At 33.3% G+C, this 17,150-nt stretch overlaps 3 protein-coding genes across 3 annotated transcripts; 2 read left to right on the forward strand and 1 right to left on the reverse strand.

Annotated features, from left to right (window-relative positions):
* Positions 1-1,203: 1,203 nt before the first annotated feature.
* On the reverse strand, positions 1,204-3,900 carry LOC124928660. Its single transcript, XM_047468903.1, has 7 exons — positions 3,448-3,900; positions 2,900-2,989; positions 2,708-2,788; positions 2,208-2,339; positions 1,808-2,026; positions 1,646-1,738; positions 1,204-1,561 (listed from the first exon to the last, which is right to left on the reverse strand). Exons 1-7 carry the CDS (start codon positions 3,703-3,705, stop codon positions 1,400-1,402), a joined length of 1,035 nt encoding a protein of 344 aa, XP_047324859.1. The 5' UTR covers positions 3,706-3,900; the 3' UTR covers positions 1,204-1,399.
* A 1,165-nt stretch (positions 3,901-5,065) lies between these two features.
* On the forward strand, positions 5,066-9,444 carry LOC124928988 (O-fucosyltransferase 16-like). Its single transcript, XM_047469241.1, has 10 exons — positions 5,066-5,487; positions 5,572-5,616; positions 5,736-5,826; positions 5,910-5,986; positions 6,192-6,280; positions 6,429-6,612; positions 7,241-7,422; positions 7,944-8,046; positions 8,278-8,609; positions 8,723-9,444. The coding sequence occupies exons 1-10, from the start codon at positions 5,308-5,310 to the stop codon at positions 9,201-9,203; spliced, it is 1,764 nt and encodes a 587-aa protein (XP_047325197.1). The 5' UTR covers positions 5,066-5,307; the 3' UTR covers positions 9,204-9,444.
* A 301-nt stretch (positions 9,445-9,745) lies between these two features.
* Positions 9,746-16,757, forward strand: LOC124928992 (WD repeat-containing protein DWA2-like). The gene is made up of 14 exons (XM_047469242.1): positions 9,746-9,888; positions 9,961-10,044; positions 10,134-10,266; positions 12,192-12,303; positions 13,205-13,304; positions 13,652-13,779; positions 14,737-14,806; positions 15,322-15,410; positions 15,611-15,656; positions 15,761-15,828; positions 15,911-15,984; positions 16,202-16,260; positions 16,337-16,397; positions 16,477-16,757. Exons 1-13 carry the CDS (start codon positions 9,844-9,846, stop codon positions 16,376-16,378), a joined length of 1,050 nt encoding a protein of 349 aa, XP_047325198.1. The 5' UTR covers positions 9,746-9,843; the 3' UTR covers positions 16,379-16,397; positions 16,477-16,757.
* The last annotated feature ends 393 nt before the right edge of the window (positions 16,758-17,150 follow it).

A 17,150-nucleotide genomic window follows, 5' to 3' on the forward strand; every position in this document is an offset into this window, starting at 1 on the left:
GAGCATAGGGATGCAATGAGTTCCCGTATACTCATACCAGTTGGTACTCGATGGTTGGCTACGGATATTTTAAATCGGGGTTGGGTATGGGAAGGAAAAATGTACCGGATTTATATTAATAATAAAAATAAAATATTTTTATTAAGAATTAATGACTTTTTTAATATTTCATCATGATAAATATTATCTTAACATTATTATTTCTTTTTGTTCTTTATCATATTTTATTTGAATTTTATTTTTAATATTTATAAAAGAAAAGTTATTATTCTCTTAGTTACTCTTTAATTCTTCTCCTTCAAGTTTTTTTAAATAACAAAATTTTATTATCTTTTTCCTCTTCATATTTTAACTTTTTTTTTTAATTTGATTAAAATATAAGTAAAATAAATAATGTTTTCATCTATTTTTTAACATTTTAATTTATTAATTTTAAAATTATTTATTATTTGATAAAGTTATATTTTTTGTTTTTTAATTTATATAATCTTATAAAAAATTAATCAGGGAATGAGGTATTGGCTACCCACCCGATTTATAAAAAAATATACTCGTTGGAGTTGGATAGTAAATTAATAATCGGGTTTGGGATTGATACTTAACTTGTGATCCTTATTTTTCAATTTACTTGCAATGCACTTTGCAGGCTTACCAGAAGGGAATGTAGTATATATCATTTCAAACATCTTTTTTGAAAGATTGGTTAGACTTTAAAAAAATATGTTCTAATTGGTTTGATTTGGTTAATATACTAATACAATTGTAAATTTATTTAACAATTCTTAAACCAAACACACGAATTTTTTTACTCATTTAATTTATTAGGGTAGCATAATAATTCATAGTTAAGTCTTGTAATTAATGAATCTAGTTTAAAATAAATTATGAATTTATATTTATAATTCAAAAAATATATTATAACTTATTCAAATAAATAAATTAATGAATTTACATTTATAATTTAGAAAATATATTATTACTTATTTAAATAAACAAAATAATATAATTAATTTTATAATTATGAATTATTTATAAATGTCATTTATTTATTATTATTTAAATTAATTTTATATTTAATTCAAGCAAATTTTCAATTTTAAACTTTTGACTGTCTTGGTATGGGTTGTCACAAAAAAAGGCAAACGAAAAGCCTTAAATTGTGCTATTGTGAGCAAATTAGAATCTATGATATAGTTTGAACAAAGCAATTAATAATTAAGCATAAAAATCATATCTTTCTACTAAATCACTTCTCAGTCAAAAGGGTTTTACTGTGGTGGGATATATCTAGGCACCAAGACATTTTCAAAAAATATAGACCCAGTGACACAAAATCTTTTGCATTAAAATTAAATAATTATAAAACTTGGTCCATAGAGCCAGGCTAGCCAACCAGAAGTTAAATGTTCTCACCCGGGGGAAGTTCAGCAAGCTTTGCCGGTGAGCCGAGTACTCTTTCCATGTCAAAACGAACTTCAATGTTGCGAAGACTGTAACCTACTACCATAAGCCAATAAAGCAGCTTTCCCAGTTCAGCTGCACTCGTTTCTGTTACACTTGTCTGTATGAATAAAAACCAATTCTTATGGATTCTTAATCAAGAAACATCCATCCTTTCCAATAAAACTAAAACAAGAAACCAGACCTTCATTTGTCCTGGATCAGTAACTGTCAAGAGGCGTTTTATGAATGTGTTCATCGCCAGTACAACATCCTCTCCTGCGCTGCTTGTTAACTCCTGTAATTTACTCAAGTTCACATAACATAGTTTCAATGCCCCTGAAATATAGAAAAGCAAGTTCTGTACCTTCAAGTTTTGGGGTTGAAGGGATTTGAGATATTCCAAAAGTTCATTTTGTCCGTTTGTAGACTTCCTTTCAACTTGACGATGGAGTTCCTCAATTTCCGCCTCAAGTAGCTCAATGTATTTTACTGCATCAATTTCCTCTGGACCAGTGACATTATTCCACCTAATCACTTGACCTGCCAACCTTTTTTGTGTACCTGGTGCATAATCCGGGACATCCTGCAGATTCATACAAGGCAGTTATACAAGTTATACAAATCCAGTAGTCCAGATGATATACAGTTCAATATTATCTTGAGATGTTTGGAAACATAAATACTTGAAGTGGGAAAAAGTTTACAGGGAATAAAGTTCCTTTTCAGAAATAATGACAGCAGTGAGAGAACATCAGATGAGGCACCTTTTTCTCTTGCGGTTCTGGAAGCGCTGCATGTTCCAAGCTTTGCTGCAGGTCCAACCTATACTGAGCATTTCTAAACATATATCCGGTCATCAACACGCTATACATGAGCTGCGCAAGGTTTTCAGCAACCTGCAGACATCCATCCCCATAGATTCGAATAGAGAAAAAAGACATACAAGTTCTAGTCAACCAAAGTACAGATTTAATACAGGTAAATTATAAACAGCACTAACAATTGTCAACTCAGGACAAAGTTTAAACAGGACTTGTTTGATCTTGGATTATTTGAATAACCAAATGGTTATTTCCAAATAATCTTGTTTGGTGCAGGTTATTGAAAAGCAAATTATTTGGGTAAAAATACAATAGGGGTATAAATATATAATAGATGTGCTTCTTAATGGTAAATTGTTGATTGGATTGTGGGTCATATGAAATTAATATCAAATAACCGACATCAAACAAGACCCCAAGTATTTGATATAGCAAGTACTCACAGTGGTCACTGTCACAGCAAAGAATTGGGGCGGTAGAGTTCCCATCATATTTGTCACTGTTTGGCGCATAGCATCAACTACCTAAACAGATTTTTATTAAAAAAAAATAGGTAAAAGGTGACAAAAACAGTTACACACATTGTTAATTCTTCCAAAGATCATATGAGTGTAGCAATGAGAATGACACTGAACCTGTGTAGGTGCCCTTTTCACAAATAACTCCATGAACTCCGGCTTCACATTTTGCACATATTCCAGCAGAATATCTTTTCTTGCTTTTTTCTAATTTCATTTGTAAAAGAAGTATCAGTATATTCTCACACGATATGATAATCGAACGAGAGATATCTCTTGAGATCTTTACATATCTTTTACAAAGAGGACTGAGTGGCAAAATAAAGGAAAGTTGAAAACAGAGATCAATCATATTTAGACACAGTACATGGGAATTATACAATTTGTTTTGCTACAAAACTTGGAAATGAAGTAGAAATGATGAAATCAACAAACATACATATAAGTTATAACCAATAGGAGGAATCGTCAATGGTCCGCATAACGAACAGCAAATAAGGATAATGGTCAAAGTTCAATCATTCAAGCTCATCAATTAAGTGGTAAGTACATTCATCTCCTTTCAAATCTGATGCATATTCATCAATTAAGTGCGGAATCACATTGATTCATATACAGTGAGTAATCAATGAGAATAGTAGATTAACAACAAAAAAAAACATTACCGGAGTACCGTTTGGGATGTTGGAGTCACTTCCATTGGTTGAATTATTGTCGCCGTCACTGGCAGCTGAAGAATCGTAGGAATGAGCTCTGAAGGTGAGTCGGCCTGCATTCTTAACCTTCCTCGATAATCTCGCCTCTGAGAAAAGGCGGTTAGTTCGATAGGATACGAAAACGGGCGAGGAAGAAGTGGAGAAACAGCGAAAACGAGAAGAGTGAGATTGCGACGGAAAGGACGCTCTAAGCGATAGTGACGACATTTGTAGTTCCCTTAGTAGAAAATTAGAGGTTTAGTTTGTTCCTAAAACCGTGAAATCTCCATTATCGACTCCAAAGGGTTTGGAATTGAAGTGTGGCAGTTGTGCACGGTTGTTGTTGTTGAGGGTTTGGAATTGGGTTTGCTTACACTCTGCAATTGAAGCAATTGAAGAAGAAGGAAACTGCCTTGTTGGAAATGTCTTCTACTTTTATCTTCTTTTTCTCAATATCTCATATATATATATTTTTTAAAACTCTTAATTAAAATATCATAATTTAACTAAAATGGTTTTTTTTTTATTATAGATATAGATGCACAATTTTAAAGTTTTCCGATGAATTATCCTGTCGAGAGTTGTGATTAATTTGGATAAAAATTATTAATAAAATATTTTATCCTTTAACAAGAAAAAAAAAGTCATATTATATTTTAAAAAATGTCTTTATATTAATTTCATAAATAACATTTTAAAAAATTAAACCATTCAACTTATTTTAATAATGAGATGCATGAATTTCTTTTTAATTTTTATATACATAAATAATTATTAAAACTTAATAAAAAAAATAATGAATAAAATATGAAATATCTTATAAAATTTCATAACAATAATAATTTGAATTTTAATAAAAAAATGTATAAAATAAATTTTAATTTTAAAATAAATTGTCAATTGAGATTTCATACCTATCTTTCTAAACTTCACCTTTTATATAAAGTGAAATGAGTTTTAATCAAAATACTAAATTCCTAAAATTGATAATTAAATTAATAATATCGATGATTTTGCATTTATATGTCGAATTATCAAATTGACATTCCTTATTTGGATCAATTTTGATTTCAGTCCTTCACAATTTAGGATTCTTTATTTTTAAATAAATAAAAAATAAATAATATTTTTTATTAATTTTATAAATTAGAAATTATATCCAAAATTTCAATTAATAGCTAAAAAAATCTTAATTTGACCATAGACTATGTAATAATAGATTAAACATTTATTAAATTAACTACCATATTATGGTAATATTTAAATAGTTATATAAATTTAATATTATTAAAATAATCTCATTGCATTATATTTTGTTTATAGTAGTAATATATATAATTTGAAAATGAAGGTATTATTATAAAAAAAATAATAACGAAAAATATGAAGAGGATGTTTTATAAATTTGCAAGTTGATAATAAAAAAATGTTGCAGAAACTGCTAAAAACCTGAGAGAGTTGTTGATGAATTAATCATAAAATAAAGATTTTGAAACCCTAATTAACAAATTAAGATCTAGTCCATGGATGGACTATTAGTTGAAGAAGAAATAAGAAGAAAAAAGGTGCAGTTTCTTCTTCTTCTTCTTTCTTGTGCCGGGAAAGGGAAAGTAATGGAGTCGTGGTTAGTATAAAGTAATGGAGAAATATAAATGGTTGGCTTCTTCTTCGTAGGTGGCAGATCTCGTTCCTTCTTTTTCTCTCTCTAAAATAAAGGGCCATCGACAACTAATACAGGAATGCCATCATCAAGAACACGATAAAAAGAGAAAAACAGAATAATACAAAGACAGAAAGAAGAAGCCTAGGTGCTTCTATCACATCATTTTCATGGGCGTCGCAGTTTTTCCACGGCGGCGCCATCATAATGCTTACACCCGTCTTCGATTCTTAGCTCAGGCGATCTCCGCCGTCTCCGGCGTTATCCTTCTACTCTTCGCTTTCATTACCATTCTCACCCCTTCTCCCACTGAAAACCAACACCTACTGCATCCTCTCCACCGCGATTCGGTACGTCAATCAATTTCTCTCTTTTTCGCAATATCCATCTATTATGCCAATCACGTATAAATCTTCTCGGTCCTTTCTCTTCAGTCGATAGAAGTTGAAAACAGCGGAGAACCTACGTTTCTTGTCCCGGTGAGTTTCTATTAACTGTAATTTTTTTTTTACTGTTTGATCGGTTGCTTGCTGCTAATTGAAGTCTTGTCTAGATCCGCATTTGCTTAATATATCTATTTATTATTGTTGTTATGTAGGAGAAAGGAGGCAAACTGAATCGCCATCTATGGAGTTCAAAGCTGTCTAACTTATACCACAGTTGCAGTAACGCTAGTGCAAAGTTTCCTGGTGGGTTCACGTCTCCATTTTCATGCTTTTGGTTATTCTTAGACTTTCCTTTTTATGATCTGCGCATTGTTATTAAATCACAGATGCTTCAGTCAGAACTCAACCCAATCGCTACTTGTTGATTGCAACCAGTGGAGGTCTAAATCAACAAAGAACTGGGGTAAATTTCTTATTAAAATCAGACTAAAAACGATACTGTTCTATATTCATATCAGGTGTGCTAGCTTACATGATAGAGATCATTTAAGATATTAATACACTGTAAATATCTCGTAAGATCATATCTAATGTTCCAACACTTTCATATGGTTGGTTAATAGTTATATATATATATATGAAAGTTGCTCTTATCTATGTTTTGGCAGATTACAGATGGTGTTGTTGCTGCAAGGATTTTGAATGCTACTCTTGTAGTCCCAAAGTTGGATCAGAAGTCCTTCTGGAAGGATGCAAGGTTCGTCGTACAAGTAATACATGCTTTTCTCACTTTGTAATGTTTTTTTTTATCCAGAAAGATGAATTATGTAAGTTCGTGTCTAACTTTTACATGAAGAAACAAGTTTCAGTATTGTCTGGTTGACATCTTTCTTTTCTATGTGCAGTAACTTCTCCGAAATCTTTAATGTTGAATGGTTCATTTCAAGTTTGTCAAAGGATGTGAAAATTATTAGACAGCTCCCTAAAAGGGGTGGAAAGATTTGGACTCCATATACCATGCGTGTTCCGAGGAAGTGCAGTGCTAGGTGTTATCAAACTCGAGTATTACCTAATCTTTTGAAAAAGCATGTGAGTCACATTTCCTATTTCTACTAGATATATCTACAAGTTAGATCTAAGTACATCTGTTTTTCCCAATATTTTAATTATTCTTAATCCCCTATCCCAATAAACAATATACTATAGGGAAAGATTCTGACCCATTTGGAAATTTTTTTATTTCTGTTTTGTATCTGGATCCAAAACCATTAACCTTTAGAAACTAGACTTAGTCAGAGACAATTAGAAATTTATTTCTAAATCTGGATTTGGATCCAGATACATAAACCGATTTAAATATTGTTTCCAAATGAGATAACTAAGGGAAATCCATTTTCCTCTAATGCTGTTCCTTTAGTCAAACATTGGTCTAAATTTGTGGAACAGGTTCTTGCTCAATGAATTTCTGCTGGATTTAGAGTTGTGTGTCCTTATCGTGTCATTTAGAAGGAAGGGAAAATTTTAGGTTGATGGATATTGTAAGCAATATATTGCATTACTTAACATCAATTTATTACTTGTATCAAATTTTCTGATTCTTGTTTCCTTTAGATAGTAATTCACATCTATGTAACTTTATTATCTGATTTTTCACTATATGTATTTGAATGACTTTACTGTCTTCCTGACCAGACATGATATATTTAATCTTTGACAGGCTGTTCAGCTCAACAAGTTTGACTACAGACTTGCTAACAGATTAGATACAGATCTACAAAAGCTTAGATGCAGAGTTAACTATCATGCACTGAAATTCACTGACCCTATCATTGAAATGGGTAGAAAATTGGTTCATCGAATGAAGATGAAAAGTAAACATTATATTGCTCTTCATCTTAGGTAGGTTCCTCTCTCTTTTCTTTAATCTGCGATCATCTGGTTTCTTGTCTACTTTACTTGATGTTCCTTGTTCATCTCCCTAGGATCATTGTAAGCATTTACTACGTTTGATAAAACTGAAAATTTTAGTGTTCAATGCTTAATACTGAATGTTGAATGAATTAAGTCACTTTAAAATAAATGATGAGTAGGCAAATTGAAAATATCTATATATTGAGTACTTAATATGTAAGTTGATTTGATAAAATTTGGAACCAATGATGGAGAAATACTTACAAGACTATTACCCTTATAATGACACAATTTAATTAATTTTCAGGGTTAAAGTTGTCTTTCAAACGAGTTAACTCACTAATAACTTACCGAATTAAACCATTTTTTCCCTTGATTTGAGCATATCTGCAGAAAAAGTTGTCATGTGTGAACTTGATTGTCCTGGTTAAAAGACTGTAATCTTACCTGTAGTACAAAGTACAAACCATGGGAAGTTATCTGATTCAAGAAATTGTTTGTTTTCACAGGTTTGAACCTGATATGCTTGCATTCTCAGGATGTTACTATGGTGGTGGAGACAAGGAAAGACTAGAACTTGGAGCAATAAGAAAGAGATGGAAGACTTTACATGTAAGATTCAAGATGCCATGATTGTGTAGTAACTCATTATTTATTAAACAGTATGCCAACTTCTCCATTTTCTGTTGTCAATAAGAATTTGGATTAGTAACTAATATAGCTTTTTTTGTGGTCTTTGAGAAAATGCTCATAAAATAACTGCAGTTTGTCATAATTGTGATAGGAAGGACTATCAGAGTTGTAATAGTTTGTGTTTATGGAATTTTTTCAATTTATTTACAGATAACCAACCCAGACAAAGGGAGGAGGCAAGGAAGATGCCCACTTACTCCAGAAGAAATAGGTTTGATGCTGAGAGCACTAGGATATGGCAAAGATGTTCATATTTATGTCGCATCTGGTGTAGTTTACGGAGGGGAGACGTCTTTGGCCCCTTTGAAAGCCCTCTTTCCTAACTTCTATTCAAAAGATATCATAGCTAGCAAGGAAGAGCTTGCCAAATTTTCAGGATTTTCTTCTCGCATGGCTGCCCTGGATTTCATAGTTTGTGATGAGAGTGACGTATTCGTAACAAACAATAATGGTAACATGGCAAAAATTCTGGCTGGGCGAAGGTATGCTATTACTTTTTTTTTATATCTCATTTCTTCCTTTTTTTTTATTCTCTTTTGAGGATGAAAACTTATTTGGCTTACAAAATGAAATATGGGATGGCATTTGTTTTCAGGAGGTATTATGGACACAAGCCTACTATTCGTCCAAATGCAAAGAAGCTATATCGCATGTTCTTGAATAGAGGCAACATGACTTGGGAAGAATTTGCTTCTGGTGTTCGTAAACACCAAAGAGGGTTCATGGGTGAGCCAAAGGAGGTGAGGCCTGGTAGGGGTGAATTTCACGAGAACCCGGCCACTTGTATATGTGAAAATGATCCTGAAGGAAACAAGGAAAAATTAGAATCCGGAGCTAGAAAGGTTGGACCACTAGATTCTGTAACAAGCAAAGAAGTTGAAAAAGCAGATGATCATAATAGTAATGATAATGATAGTGATGAGCCAGAATGGTCAGAAGAGCCAGAGGTCGAGGAAGAGGAGTACCCAGATGGCTTCGTTCAAGACACAGATAGATTATTAAACAGAACACACTCGGATGATGATGGTTCTCCTTCCGAAGAACAGCCTGAGTTGGAAGAAATGCTATCAGACTAATTGGATTGATAATCTATGAAGAAAATCATGTCCTTTGAGAAAGATTTTTTTGCAGATCAAGTCAGGCAAGTGATCGAATGGAATTCATTTAGGGGCAGCTATTGGTGAAGAAGACACATATATATATATAATAGTGATGAGATCTGTGTGATATGTATAAGTTGCTATTGAGAGGACAATGCACATATATATGTCCACTCTTTCTGAACAATAATAATAATAATAAACAATCTTTTTTTTTTTTTAGCTCTTTTTTGTTTGTTTATGGATTGGTATCTCGTAAATAACAAATACGCTCTCTTTTTTAAGTGAGAATCAAATATAGATCTTTTAAATAAAAAGCTTATAGAAATAGAAATTTCAACTTAATGAACATGAATACAGAAAATGAAGGAACCCAATAGGGAAAAGGATGGGTGGATAATATAATTTTTTTTATTTTGTAAATCATGCAAGTTCAAGGGAATTAATGACGTTCTTTTTATTTGAGATCATATTTGAATACCTTGCACAAGTTAAAGGACATATATGATATTTTGTTGTCTTTTTACTTGGACGACGACGACGATAACTGAAAGAAGAAGCTGCTAAAGTTCCAAGGCTGATCGGATCAAAATTGAAATCGGCTTCTCGAGGTGCAATGCAAGGGGGATCTACCGGCGTCGGTTATGGTCTTAAGTACCAGGTTCACGATCTATCTCTCAAAAACACTTTGGAAACTTAATTTGGATTCTGATTTTAGTTTTGGCTTCAACAGGCTAGATGTATTGCAGATGTCAAAGCAGATACAGATCACACCAGTTTCATTGCTGGGACTCTAAGTCTCAAAGAAGAGAATGAGGTTCTTCTTCGTTTCCTCTTTGACCACTTTTTTAAAGCTTATTTGTTTACATTTTGGTCAGATTTTCATACGATGACGATCTATCTCAGGTACATTTGATCAGACTAGCGTCAGGTGGAACAGAGCTAGTATGCGAGGGTCTATTTTCGCACCCTAACGAAATATGGGATCTCGCTTCTTGCCCCTTCGACCAGCGCATTTTCTCCACCGTCTTCTCTACTGGTAAAGTGTCGGTTGTTTGGTTACATTTTCCATGATTCGAGAAAACGTATATGTAGATATCTAGTTTGTGCAGATTAAAGTAGCAATAGCTGAGATCATTGTGGTAACATAAATTTCTGTGCAAATTCATTCTTTCTGATGCTGTTAGTTGCTTACATGATGCAATTGCTGCAGTTTATCCATTTTTGTGAAAGTAGTACTAGTTAAGGTAAGGTAGAGCGATGCTTACCTTACCATATTAAATTGTGAAATGTTAATCTATTAAATATTTTTGTATGGAAATACTAAAGTTTGTGTTAATTAAGTTGTAGTGAAATAGACTTTTTTAAATACAAACAATGTGATCAAATAAAAGATGGGGAAAGAGAGATCAAATCAAAGATGGGGGGAATGGGGAAAGTCTGAGCTTTACGAAGATTATCCATATTTGGTTGGTAAGAAGCTTAAAGCCCTGTCATATCAAAAGGCGCTTGTGTAGCCTATGTCAAATTTCTGACCTCTTTCATAAGACCCAGGACCTAGCCTTGTGTGTAAGAAACCATTTTTTTTGTTCGGGTAGCTTGCCTTAGTCTAGTTAAAGTGAAGCAAGTGTTGTAAATCTTAAAGTGCAAGTGCTCTTGTGACAAAATCCTTTTAGTAAGTGAAGGTGCTTTCTTGACAAAATCCTTTTAGTAAGTGTGGGATCTTATGAATAGCCCGAATTTCCTAGCCACAAGGTTTCCCTTTCAATGTTTTAAAGCTAGAATTGTAGTTCTAGTTCTGGAAGCAAAGCCAAGTTCTATCTCTAGTTCACAATCCTGATGTTCTCAAGGTGTTTGTTAGGGAACTCTTTTGTTCATAAGTTAGGGTTTCTTTCTCTTGACGCTTTCGTGTATTCACCTTTGTTTCCGAAAGAATGTTCTTCCTCTAGCCTATCCACACTTCAATCCGGTGATCAGAAATCATCACCGGGAGGACATGAGGCCAATATTGGAGGTTATGTTCAAATACCAATCAAAACCAACGAACCACTAAAGCATTCTCAACTTGAAAACCAAATAAAACAAAAATCATCCATCTCAATCTTTATCTGCACAGAAACTGGGATTTCATCCACCTTTAAGTCTGAAATAGACCACTCGTCAACCTTATTCTCATCCCTAATTTTGGCTTAACTTTCACATCACATGAGAGTGTTATTGTTCATTTTCAAGCTTTGACTTTGTCTTCTTCTATATGCTTTCTCAAGTCCTTTTCTCCCATCATCAAAAGTTCACACGTTTTTTTCTTAGCCGAACACCTTATCTCCTTCATGCATTACCCGCTCTAGAAGCCATATTCTTAAAACACTCACTAGACAATTGACTTTTTCTTGCAACTTATATATCTGCGGGTATATATCTGCGGGTATATACACACACACACACACATAGACAGAGAAATGGTTGACGTATTATTCGTAATCATGTGAAATGCATAGAATTACCAGAAATGTGCTTATATTTTAAGGCTGCTTATAAGTGACAAAGTACATGTGAATTACATCGTTATCATTGGCAAATATGATTGCAGACTATATTCTTCATTCTAGGCATGATAATGAGCCTATTTGGTAAATCCGAATCGGTACAGATGTGTACTTTTGTGTTTTAATTTAAATTGAAAAATAGTTATAAGATGTTTACTATGTTAGAGCTTTAACTGAGATTCAAGGATGTTCCCAAATAAGGTTAATAATTCCACTTTTGACTGGTTCCCTGATGAGCTTAATGACACAATGATGTGAGATGAGATGCCAGTTCTTGTACTATATTGGCCATATGATCCCTAGAAGTTCTGTGGACATCTATTAAAATGTGGAGTTATTTGATTTAAATAGTTCAATATCTGCTAAACTTAATTTTGATTAACAATAAATGTTTTGATAATGGCCGTCCTGTTTAAAGGTGAATCATATGGAGCGGCAATATGGCAGATCCCTGAGCTATACGGCCAGTTAAATTCCCCACAATTGGAGCGGATAGGCTTTCTAGATGCACATAGTTCCAAAATTAAATGGTGAGGATGCTGCTGGGATTCAAAAGTTTGTTTGGTAGGCTGTATTATGTGTCTATTCAGTTCTTCGTTTACTCGTTTGAAGTGAACTGGGAAGTGAACAGTTACACAAGTACATCAATTTGTTAGTATTCTTCAGTTGAGAATGTCATTATGTTTCACCCTTTTCTCTCATGCACAAGGTTCTCCTGTAACAAAATGTCATTATCAATGTTTTATGACCATAATCAAAATGATAGTTTAACTGCATTCACCTCTATGACCTTTATATCTAGAATGAATCTATTTCATGGAATGAAAAACATGATTAACAATTTGTACTGGACAGTTTTGGCTTCTAGGATCAAATATTGCTAGGTCCAGAACAAATTAGTGGATTCAACCACAAACAAAACTTGTCACATAAGTTTTCGAAATCTTGACATGGAGCGAGGATGTTCCACACACCACTGTATCTTAAAAATAGGGGCAAGAATCAAAACCTAGAAAACGATCACAGATCCAATTTGAAAATTTTGAAACTAATATGTAGTCCTTTGGGGAGTGAAATAAGGGAGTCTTTAGCATAAGATAAACATCATAGCATGCAATTTGGTATGCCTATCACGTCCAAATGTTGAGTTGCTTTAGATTGTTGCATGTGCAGCAGACTTATGCACTTAGTTGGCGTCTCATGAGATAATTTTATTCACTCCCCGTTCTGTTCTATTTCATACACTTTGTTCTATGTAGTGCCTTTTTGAAAGACCACTTAGGAGCCAATTTCCCAAGTAGAAGAATCTCTATGAGACATGGATTTCTTTTCCAGCTTGTAACTGAATAAGTTTAGACACCTCATACAAAAGGCTAAAGGTGATTAAAACATAGTGATCATTAAGTGCAATTCTCTCTATGTTTTTCGCAGTACACTTTGGTGGCCATCGGGAAGAAACGACAAAATTATAAGTATTGATGAGCAGAACCTCTACTTGTGGAGCTTAGATTCTTCAAAGAAAACAGCACAGGTATGTCATGCAAAGCACATGTTTTGAGTTGCGTGATAATGTTATGAGGCTGAGCTTCTTAATTTTTACTATTCTCAAGCTATTATTTCCTTAGTTTTTTCTGTAAGCTTATGGATGATTCATTTTAATGGTCCACATTCTTATTTGTTAATGTCAAGAGAATACATGAGGGTCAATCTTGAAGATCTTACATTTGAACTATATCTAAGTTCATCTAATTTTATTAAATACTTTTGCACTATTAGTCTCGGTGTTATTGTCGCAACTACCTCACCTTCTTAGCTGGTACTTTATTGTAAGTTCTTCCTAGCTAGTTCTCATTCAAGTTCCCTTGTTGGGAAATCTAGGTACAATCACAGGAGTCTGCTGGAATGCTTCACTATTTATCTGGGGGAGCATGGGATCCACATGACATCAATGCTGTTGCATCAACATGTGAATCATCAATTCAGTTCTGGGATCTTCGAACAATGAAGTATTATGTCTCTCTTTTGTCCTTTGATAATACTATGCTTTCCTAATCATTGACACTCCTACCTAATAGGGAGGACGAATAAAACCTAGAGGATTAGTGTGTATCTTCTAAAAGACTTCCATATATCATTCCCAAAAGGAAATTGCATAAAACATGTGTAGGCTCAATAACTCTCATCCTCATAAGAGAAAATCAGATAATAATATAAAATGCTTTGGGTTAATTTGACCAGAACATAAAGATTGCAGTATATATCGTTAAATGACATCAATAATTTGAAGACAATACAAATAGTCTTCTGACTCTTAAAACCTGGAGATAAGCATAAAGCAGTTATCTAGAAATTCTAAGGCAACTGGAAAGGATCTGGTGACTAAATGAGCCTCTGCAATAACGTGATCAAAGGAGAACGACTTTGTGCTTGGACACATTTTGAAGGTTGCTAGACTGAGTATATGACACACTATTCAACAGAATCGCACCAGAAACTCATAAATGTAGTATTACACTATGGAGTGTCTATTTACATTAACTATTAATCATTAAATTATGGAACTGTGGACCAAATTTTACCCTGTGGAATTGTGATAATATGCATCCATAATTCTGAATTGCGAATGTTATATTGCAACCCTTCTGGATATGTGTTCAAGCTTTCTGTCTGTTATGAGCATAGAGCGCATGTATCACAAGTGCATCGGGATTCTCTCGCCCTCTCTTGTTCGTTGAACTCAAGCTTGATATTGGTTGTCCCATATTACAATTGGTTACATGATTGGGGGTCTGGGTTTTGTTTTTTACCTGCTCTTAATTGAACTTGGGGGTATGGCTATATATGAGGGCTTCTTGGATTATCTGTTATTCATGCAATGTTGTTAATTAGGAGTATTCAGGGAATATAATAAGCATGGAGCATGGCCACATCCAGCATACTTAATCTTTGTAATGTGCTTACAGGAAAACAAGTTCCATGGAGCATGGCCATATCCGTAATGTAGATTATGATCCGAAGAAGCAATATATTCTTGTAAGCATGCAATTTTGAATTTCTTGAAGTATATTATTATGTCTGCTCTTTATCCAATTAGGATAATCTTCTAGGTATGTTCTAATTTGTTAGTCATTTAAGTCTAATAACAGCTAGGATTGCTCTGTAGGAAAGACCACTTAATCTGATTGCCTTGTAGTTTTTGCTTCAGTGATATACTACAAAGTATATTGATGCACATCTGATTTTATTGACTTTTTCTGCATGCGACATAAAAGATGCTGTTATTCAATTTGATAATTCTAGGGCTTTATTTGATGTAGGTCATTTGGTAATTATTTCCAAATAAACCACTATCCAATCTACCATCACAACATCCAAATCATCAACCAAAAATACCAAATTACACTTACTTTATTTTTTATAATATTTTAAAATGTTAAATAATGACATTTTGATCATTTTAAAATATTAAATTTTGAAGCACTTCTTGCTTGCTTATACCATTTGTAGTCAGGACCTCTGCTCTTAATGACATTGCTTCAGTATTTCAGGTAACAGCTGAGGATGAGACGGGTATTAATATATGGGACCTAAGAATGCCAAAGGCTCCTGTGTTAGAGCTTCCTGGACATACACACTGGTACAATCTTGCTTTTTGTTCTGAACAGTTGATCTTGTTCATCTTTCCCGAATGAAGCCAAATTTTCTAGCTTAATTTTTGCTGAATCTAAATAATGAAGTGTTTTTAGATAACAATTATCAAATAAGAACTTAGTTATTTTGATTATGCAATAACTAATAAGAGCTGTTGTGTTATCCGAATTCCTATATTGGTTGCAGGACATGGACGGTCAGATGTAACCCTGAATTTGACGGGCTGATTTTGGTTAGTTCTCTTCCTGTTTTCTTTCTACAAAGAAAAACGATAAAAGTGTTGAATAAACTAGTACAGTATTAAGTTTTCCACTAACTGAATCTATCTCTGTTCAGAGTGCTGGAACAGACTCAGTGGTCAACTTATGGCAAGCCAACCTCACTGATAATACGACTGATAACAGGTTCCTCGAAATTATAATGATCAACCTATCTGTATTTCTTTCCTCTTTGCAACTTATGACAAGATTGTGATATAATTAACAGCCCTATTGAGTCACCTAGAAAGAAGGCAGATGCTTTGCTGAACTCTTACAGCGATTATGAAGACAGTATTTATGGTAACACTATTTTGCATTGCTTGTTTTTTCCTTCTCTTCTTCTATTCATCATTCATAGTATTCTTGTGGAGTAAGGCAGTCGTCGGTCAATATTGCAGTATTTATAGTAACACTAAGGCCTTGTTTGATGAAGATCTGATCATCAATCTCATAATAAATTACAAATAAGATTTTGTTTTTTCAAATAACTCTACATCAAACAAGCTCTTAATTGCAGGCCTAGCTTGGAGTTCCCGTGAGCCTTGGATATTTGCATCATTATCATATGATGGAAGGGTAAGTGCTCAAAGTGTTGATATGGTTTTGACGAAAAAGTGAATTATATATTTTCTCTCTGCATACATACATACAGGTTGTTGTAGAATCAATAAAGCCTCATCTTATGAAGAGATGAAGTTGAGAATACAGTTGAGGTAAGCTTTTATTTTAACTTCCAATGCCTTTTTCATTCTCTTTTTCTGCAGCCATTTGGTCACACCTTGTTCCATTCAGGTTATTATTCTCTCCTTTTGACCTCAATAGCACGTTTACAAGAAGCACTGTCTGTAATCTTGGTATGTTACTTCTCCCTTGAACTAAAGATTATAGCTTTTGTTGGACTAGGGGGGGTTATTGTTTTGTCGACATTTATTTTTTATGTTTTTTTTTTGTATTTGAACCATTTTGAGGTGTGTGACCTATATGAGTTTGTACAATTGAGAAAGGAAATATATTGAATTCAATGTTCTATATGAGAAGTAAATGAAGGTGCTGGTTCCATTCTATTTGTTAAATGAATTTCTTTATCTGGACTTGAAATCTAATGGAAAATGACAGTTTTGAAATTAATTTATATTCTATTCTTTTTTTTGTGAATGGGACCTTGAGCTTATCCATTGTGGAGAAAGGCACGTCTTAGGCCTATTTCTGGTCGGTAGTGTTTATTTGAACAAATTCTAAAAAAAAAAATCACCTTTTTGTATCTATCTTTTTATCGATAAGAATATTAAATATTCTCTATTTTTTTTAAAAATAAATTATTATTATTATATTTTAAATCATAAATAAGCTGGTAGTTTGAAGTTGGGGGTCGGTTTCCTCTTTCAAAGGCGGCTTCATGTTTTATTTTTTTATTTTTTGCTGGTTTGCCTTATTACACGTGGCACTCTCTCAAACCACTAATAACA

Source organism: Impatiens glandulifera, chromosome 3 (assembly GCF_907164915.1).
Source record: "Impatiens glandulifera chromosome 3, dImpGla2.1, whole genome shotgun sequence".
In the NCBI taxonomy this organism is placed as follows: Eukaryota; Viridiplantae; Streptophyta; class Magnoliopsida; order Ericales; family Balsaminaceae; genus Impatiens; species Impatiens glandulifera.

Bases quoted from the DNA above. Each gene is read 5' to 3' on its own strand.
- LOC124928988 (XM_047469241.1), top strand. From the start codon at position 5,308: ATGGGCGTCGCAGTTTTTCCACGGCGGCGCCATCATAATGCTTACACC. The intron at 5,488-5,571 runs GTACGTCAATCA...CTTTCTCTTCAG, and splicing joins ATCCTCTCCACCGCGATTCG to TCGATAGAAGTTGAAAACAG. The intron at 8,047-8,277 runs GTAAGATTCAAG...ATTTATTTACAG, and splicing joins AGAGATGGAAGACTTTACAT to ATAACCAACCCAGACAAAGG.
- LOC124928992 (XM_047469242.1), top strand. From the start codon at position 9,844: ATGCAAGGGGGATCTACCGGCGTCGGTTATGGTCTTAAGTACCAG. The intron at 10,045-10,133 runs GTTCTTCTTCGT...GATCTATCTCAG, and splicing joins GTCTCAAAGAAGAGAATGAG to GTACATTTGATCAGACTAGC. The intron at 16,261-16,336 runs GTAAGTGCTCAA...ACATACATACAG, and splicing joins CATTATCATATGATGGAAGG to GTTGTTGTAGAATCAATAAA.
- LOC124928660 (XM_047468903.1), bottom strand. From the start codon at position 3,705: ATGTCGTCACTATCGCTTAGAGCGTCCTTTCCGTCGCAATCTCACTCT. The intron at 2,990-3,447 runs GTAATGTTTTTT...AAATGAAATTAG, and splicing joins ACATCCCAAACGGTACTCCG to AAAAAAGCAAGAAAAGATAT. The intron at 2,027-2,207 runs GTGCCTCATCTG...ATGAATCTGCAG, and splicing joins CAGAACCGCAAGAGAAAAAG to GATGTCCCGGATTATGCACC.